This window comes from Cornus florida, unplaced genomic scaffold (assembly GCF_030987335.1).
Source record: "Cornus florida cultivar Cherokee Brave unplaced genomic scaffold, ASM3098733v1 CherokeeBrave_3.0.0_Hap2_Chr02, whole genome shotgun sequence".
NCBI classification, from domain to species: Eukaryota; Viridiplantae; Streptophyta; class Magnoliopsida; order Cornales; family Cornaceae; genus Cornus; species Cornus florida.
In genome coordinates, this window is record NW_026775572.1 from 57,419,137 (window position 1) to 57,425,878 (window position 6,742).

The window sequence follows — 6,742 nt, forward strand, 5'->3', positions numbered from 1 at the left end:
ATAAGACTTTTGGATCGAAATCAGGTGGCTATGCGATCAAAACCCTAGAAAAAACGGTGTTGATCCAAAATAAAGGCCAAGTTGAGCTTCAATTGCATGCAAGCCGTACCATCCAACAGCACAAGATGAGCTACAACTACCTCCATACGGGGTTAGTACAAGTGGGTGTGAAGCCTTTAACTAGAAATGCTTTGAATACATCTGTGCTGGTTTTTCTTCGCGACGGTCGATTTCTCAAGTTCCAAGCCTATCTATTAGCCACCATGGAGACCTCTCTCAGTGATGGACCAGTTTATTTCAATTGTTTTCCCGACTATTTAGTGCCATTAGAGGATGCCTCACACACTTGGAAACTGTATGTTAGAACTCAAAATGGGGATGATGAAGATAATAATCAGGAGGGCTCAAAAGATATTGCTATTGTTTATAGGGTTTATTACAAAGTAATGAAATCATTTTCTGCTAGGGGATCGAAAGTGTCACACACAACCGGGGAAACAACATTCATACAGACGAATCTACTCAAGGATAACGTTGCTGTGGCGAAAACCGTGGTCCCGAATGAAGTGTACGCAGACTTGAACATGAAGCCGAGCTAGCTACTATATATGCATTTATCAATCCTGCAGGCGTGGCTTAATGTCTTGGTGAGAGGAAGCTAGCTTGGGTAAGAGATGGAGTTGCTCTATGTCAACGAATTAAGCTAGTCTTTCTTTGCAATTAGCATAAATGGTATTGGTGTGGTTTGGATGGCTTGGTTTTCTTAATCTTTTTATCGATATCTGTTATGTTTTATGAGTGCGTTATTATTATTATTATTTTTTATCAGTTTTGTATATTTGTCTGAACTAATTTACGTTATGTAGTTTGGTCATGGTTGGCTTGTAGTCGTCTTTTCCTTTGTGCTCCTCAATACTTTAGCTTCATCAATGCAACAAGCTCCTTTTTCTAACCAAAAGTAATAATAATGAGGAACGTGGTTGGCTTGTAGTCGTCTTTTCCTTTGTGCTCCTCAATACTTTAGTTTCATCAATGCAACAATCTCCTTTTTCTAACCAAAAGTAATAATAATAAGGAATCATAGTTGAGAAACCCACATGCATGATATATATTATAATATGTATGTATATATTCATAAAAATGCATTGAGTGCTAAACATTCCCCTAATATATATATATATATATATATATATATTGCATTGAGTGCTTAAACAATGTAGAGCACCTACATACAAAAAAAAAAAATAAATAAATAAAATGAAAAATGAAAAATTCCTTCTATGTCACTTAGATGTGAGTAAATCGTTTTTTTTAGTAATGATACCTGTGATTTTAAATGTCATATTTATTATTGATTATTTATTTAATTGAAGAAATTACCTTCGTTATTAAGCCTTTTTCACTACCCTAATCACAAACATTTTTTTTTTTTTTTTTTTTTTTCTTAATACCTCGCCGCCGACACTCCCTCTTTCCTTCTTCAATTGTCAAATATTATATATATCTATATATATATATATATATATATATATGCATGCGTGTGTGTGAATGGGATATCCAATGATCCAATAGGAAAACCCTAAACACTTTGAAATGATCCAAAAGGAAAACGCTAAACACTTTGAATTGGAATTCAATTTTGTTTTTACTTATAGAGATGAAAACGAAAGAGGCAGATAAACATCATGTTCTGTCCACATGATAGGAGTTTATTATTTTACGCATGACTTGTCTTGTTTATTCATACTATTTTTTGCATCCAAAAACAGACTATATTATTTAGGTTCAATATATCCGCACTGTTTGTTCTTTACAATATTTCTACTCCTATTTATTACTATTATTTAGGTTCAAGACCAGGTCCAAGAATCTCCAACAAGAACCCCCTTCCACTGGAGGGGTACGTACCAGCGAGGAACATCAGATAATCATAGATGATGAGGAGGAACTGATTGTCGAGTGCTGTGGTGGTGCCGGGCATGCAAGACTCTTTGGCGAAGAAGCGAACCCCACAAATCATTGTCGACACCATCGGAGATGAGAGACCCGTATGTGAAGGGTACAGAGGAGAGAAAGAGGAGAAGAGTTAAGAGCTCAGGATGAAGATGAAGAGAGAGAGAGAATGGTTTTTTGTTTCTTAGTATGTCCATTTAGGTAATCTCAGCTTCTTGAATTTTTTTTTTTTTTTTTTTTATTATACTTCGTATCAGTAAAATAGAGGTATTGTTATCTTTTTCATTCGGCAAGTAATTTTAACCTGACAAAAAGTTCTTGTTTGTACACTTTTAAAATTACATGGATGAGTTTTAAATATGAAAAGTGTTATTTGTATGCTTCTAAAATTATGTAGGTATTTTTTTTTGCCTTCACCCCCTAAAAAAACATTTGGAAAGACAATTGGTTGCCGTCCAAAGGTTTCTACCTACCTGCCAAATTCTCCATTTCAGAAGGTTGTAGAGTTGTTGGATTAGAACAATAATTCTTGGAATAGTGCCCTTATTCGTCAGTTTTTCAACAATAGGGACTTTCATCTTATTCATCACATCCCTCTTAGGTCCTCTGGAGGGGCCGATCGCATTTCTTGGTGTCCTTCCCCAAATGGGAAATTCTCGGTTAAATCGGCCAACAAGCTCATTCGAATGGGGAGGTCTTCGGTTTATCACAACCTTCCTTCTTCAAGTCATGTTCAAGAACGAAATGGCCTTTGGAAAGCCATTTGGCTTATTAAAGTTCCACGTAAAATTCTTTTCTTTCTTTGGCAATGCTGTTACGACCGCATCCCTGTCCAGGCTAACCTCCGTGCTAGAGGTATTCCAGTTGATCCTAGTTGTTATTTTTGTGGTGAAGAGGAGGAAACAGTTTGCCATCTCCTTTTTCGTTGCCGCTTCTCTCAGATGGTGTGGAATACTTCTCCTCTCAGAATTGAGGAATTTGATCCTAGCTTGACGAAGTGGAGTCAAATTTGGCTCCATCTCAACAATTTCTGGTCCCATAGCCATCACTCTGTTGAGTTGAGTAGTCTTGGAGCCTTGTTGTGTTGGCATATTTGGAAGGCGAAAAATGATGGGGTATTCAAGAATATTCGTAGAGATGTAGCCGAAGTGGTTTCTATTGCGGTTTCTGATCTCTCAGATTTTGATGCAGTTTTTAAGTTCAAAGATTTTTTCTCTCCAGTCCTGGATCGCCATCTTTCTGCTCCTTCCCAGTGGTCTCCTCCACCTGTGGGTTTCTTGAAACTTAATCTAGACGTTTCTTTTTCTTCTATCTTTTTGGAGTGCGGAGGCGGTATCATCCTTCGAGATGAGCTCGGCAGGCCTATAAAGATTGCTTCCTTGTTCTTCCATCGTGTGAGTAATGTGGAGTTGGCTGAAGCTTTGGTGCTTCGGGAGAGTCTGAAGCTTGCTCATGCTTGGGGTTACTCAAAAGTTATTTTTGAAGGAGATTGTAAATCGGTGATGTCTTTAAGGCCTAATGCTATTTTTGTCTCAGTTGTTTTGGAGGACTTTGCATCCATGTTTCAAGTCATGGAGGGATGCAGTCTCTCTTGGATTCCTCGCTCTTGCAGCAGTGTTGCTCACTCTTTGACTCATCGTGCCTTGAAGTCCAGGAGCTCTGATCTAGTTTGGGATGTGTGGCCAGCTTGGCTCCTTTCATCCATTTTCAAGGACCTTGGGGTGTTAAAAAAAAAAAAAACAAGTCTAACTTTGTAAAACATTCACTAAACAAGTCCAACTTTATAAATATACAAAATATTTCCTGTCGGGTCGCTTGGTCCACTTTATTTCTCGCCAAATGACTCTGTGGGCAATAGAGTCATTTGACAAAAAAATTCTCCATCGTGACACGTTAATACGGAGTATAATATTAGATGGTCCTTTAGCAATATGGACTTCTGCTAGAAGCTAACGTGGCCACGTTGGAGGGAGATAAGTGATACTATGGTCTAACCAAACCAATCTTAATGAAGGTAAATTTGGGGCCGAGCTTTAGGAAACTTAAGCGGAAGTCTCTCAACTGATGATAGGAAGGTCCAAATTTTTTAAAAAAATTTATATTAAATTAGATTATTATATTTTTTAATATTATTAAACGTCAATAAATACAAAATTTTTACATTAAGCCTGACTTGACATAAAACCTTCCAAAAGCTGCCTTAGTGCTTTACCAACTGTATCTTTTATTACAAGAGCTCTGAAGTCCGTTTTTGAAGTCCGAAAGTTTCGCCTATTTATCTTCATCTTTGTTCACTATCAGAAAAATTATTATATTAAAGTGTGTTGACACCCATTTTGATAAATTTTGTATTGATGACGTGGCAATAGAGAAGAGTGATATTCTACATAGATTGAAGTTAAAATTGCATGCAAAGATGGGAAGAGTATTTTGAATAAGTGGTGGATAAAGATCATTATTTTAAGACTTATCTTTTAGTTAGTTTTAGTTGCATAATTATGTTATCCATAGGATTAATTTATTTTGAATTAATAGTTGATTAAGTGACGGAGTTGTAATGGAAGTAAAATACTTACATATAGGAGTTTGTTTTACGTAGTTTTTTTATAAATAATGCTATAGGCATACTTTGTAAGATGTCCAGCACCCTCAGAATCCTTTAATTTATTTGTTTGCTTTCTTAAGCACTTTCCCCAAATAGCATCATTGTTATCTTTATCTCACTCTCTCTATTTCAGTCTCATTCTATTTCTCTCCCCATATCTCTTTCTCCCTATTTCTTCTCCCTATCACTTTCTATATCTATTTCTTCCCCTTTCTATTCTCTTAATACGTTACTATAAATTGTTCACTGGAAAGTCCTTTTAACTAAGGCATTTTTGAACCTAAAAGAGGAATTTATTTGTTCCATTTTTCCTCGCATCGTCTGAGAGTCAACTTTGTCAAAGGGACTGAAGTTGACAATTCATAATCGAATCACCCAAGTGATTCTGGCACGCCCGCAACTCATCAATTTAAGATTGGCTCTAGCCAGCCGATTTTAGGGTCAACATTTTTGGTACGCCCGGTGGGACACCACTAGGTGAGTGATTTATAGTAAAAATATGAAACCGGCTTCTCAACCGGCATACAAATATTCTGATAAGTCAAATCAGCCGATGTACCAATATTCTAATCAGCCATATGGTTGGCCAGACAATTATCAGCAATCAGTCGCTGATTATCGGCATGTTCCAGCAACTGATTATCGGTATGTTCCAGAAGTCACTGATTATCGACAAGTACCGATCGTTAATAATCGGCATGTTCTAACAGAAGTCGATTATTGATAGACGCCAACAACCGCTGATTATCGGCATGTTCCAACAGTCACCGATTATCGGCAAGTTTCAACAGCCAATTATCGGTATGTTCCAACAGTTGATTATCGGCAAGTACCGATAGTCGATTATCGGCAGACTCCAACAGTCGCTGATTATCGGCAAGTTTCAGCATCAGATTATCGGCAAGTTTCAGCAGCCAATTATTAGCAAGAAAGTTGGCCAGAATGTAAGCAGAGGATGAAAACAATAATGGCTCAAATACGAGAAGAGCCAACAGTCGCTGATTATCGGCAAGTTTCAGCATTAGTATATCAGCAAGTTTCAGCAGCTGATTATCGGCAGACGCCAGCAACCGATTATCGGCAAGTAGTAAATCAGCATGTCACCCCCGTATCACAATCTTCGGTACTCGAGGGGCAGCAGATGGCCAATCAGCAAAAAAGTTGGCCAGAATTTAAGCAGAGAATGAAAACACTAATGGCTCAAATACAATGCCCACCAGTTATGCCGATTCCCCCTTAGAGAGAACAGCAAGAAATGGGGGAGATTGATTAGGAGATTAAAGAATTGATAGCTCAGCTGATCCAGGGCGAGGTAGCTCAAGGGCATAAACGTGCTCAGCCTATATACAAGAAACCTTATCCTGACCAAGTGGTAAATCATCATGTCACCCCTGTATCACAACCTCTGTTATATGAGGGGCTGCCGATAACCAGTACCAAAATTGGCCAATTTTGCCAATCTCGGCAGGAAATTTTACCAGAAAATCGGCAGCAAAGTTTGCCAGAATATTATCAGTTACTAACTGCTGATTATCGAGAAGTTTCAGCAGCCGATTATCGGCAGGCGGTAAATCAGTCACAACAGATGACTTATCAACAACAAAGTTGGAAAAGCTATCAGCATGTTACTGATGAATGGAAGGGTACAAATCGGCTGAAAGCAAAGCGGCCTATGTACCAGAATTCTTTGCCGATTGTAACATTTAATAATCGGCAAAAACAATCATCAGCTGAAAGAATTGTTCTAACTCGCTGTCCTCAGCCCAATTTCAAGAAAAGAAGGAAAAAACTAGCCAATGTTAATTTCAGAAGGTTACTTAGATCTCAGTTGATAAAATCGGCTGAGGCAAAATCAGCTAAAAGAAAATCGGCTGAAAAACCAGCAGCTGCCGGGGGGCATGTAATTGTAAACCCCCAACAAAAGTTAGTTGATCCATTTGCTCTACTTCAGTATGCCGATTATAGTGGGTCATGCTTGCCGAGAAATGGACTTTTGGGCCCGATATAGTCCTGCCGATGAAGCTGAATGTGAAATCGACAGAAAGGAAATCGGCTAAGAAAACTCCGTCCTGGCACAATGTCATAGAGATAATAAGCAGATCGGCTAGAATGACACTTCACAACAATTTAATCCCTGCCGATCATGATCATGATTTGTTAATGGAGTTAGAAAATGCATGGGGA

At 38.1% G+C, this 6,742-nt stretch overlaps 1 protein-coding gene across 1 annotated transcript; it reads left to right on the forward strand.

The window, feature by feature from the left end:
- The first annotated feature begins 2,639 nt into the window (after positions 1 to 2,639).
- On the forward strand, positions 2,640 to 5,483 carry LOC132296274 (uncharacterized). Its single transcript, XM_059794486.1, has 3 exons — positions 2,640 to 3,620; positions 5,133 to 5,234; positions 5,286 to 5,483. The coding sequence occupies exons 1-3, from the start codon at positions 2,640 to 2,642 to the stop codon at positions 5,481 to 5,483; spliced, it is 1,281 nt and encodes a 426-aa protein (XP_059650469.1).
- The last annotated feature ends 1,259 nt before the right edge of the window (positions 5,484 to 6,742 follow it).

Coding starts and splice junctions, on each gene's coding strand:
- LOC132296274 (XM_059794486.1), top strand. CDS start 2,640: ATGGGGAGGTCTTCGGTTTATCACAACCTTCCTTCTTCAAGTCATGTT. Junction 3,621..5,132: donor AGTCCAGGAGCTCTGATCTA/GTTTGGGATGTG, acceptor TATTCTAATCAG/CCATATGGTTGGCCAGACAA. Junction 5,235..5,285: donor AAGTCACTGATTATCGACAA/GTACCGATCGTT, acceptor GATTATTGATAG/ACGCCAACAACCGCTGATTA.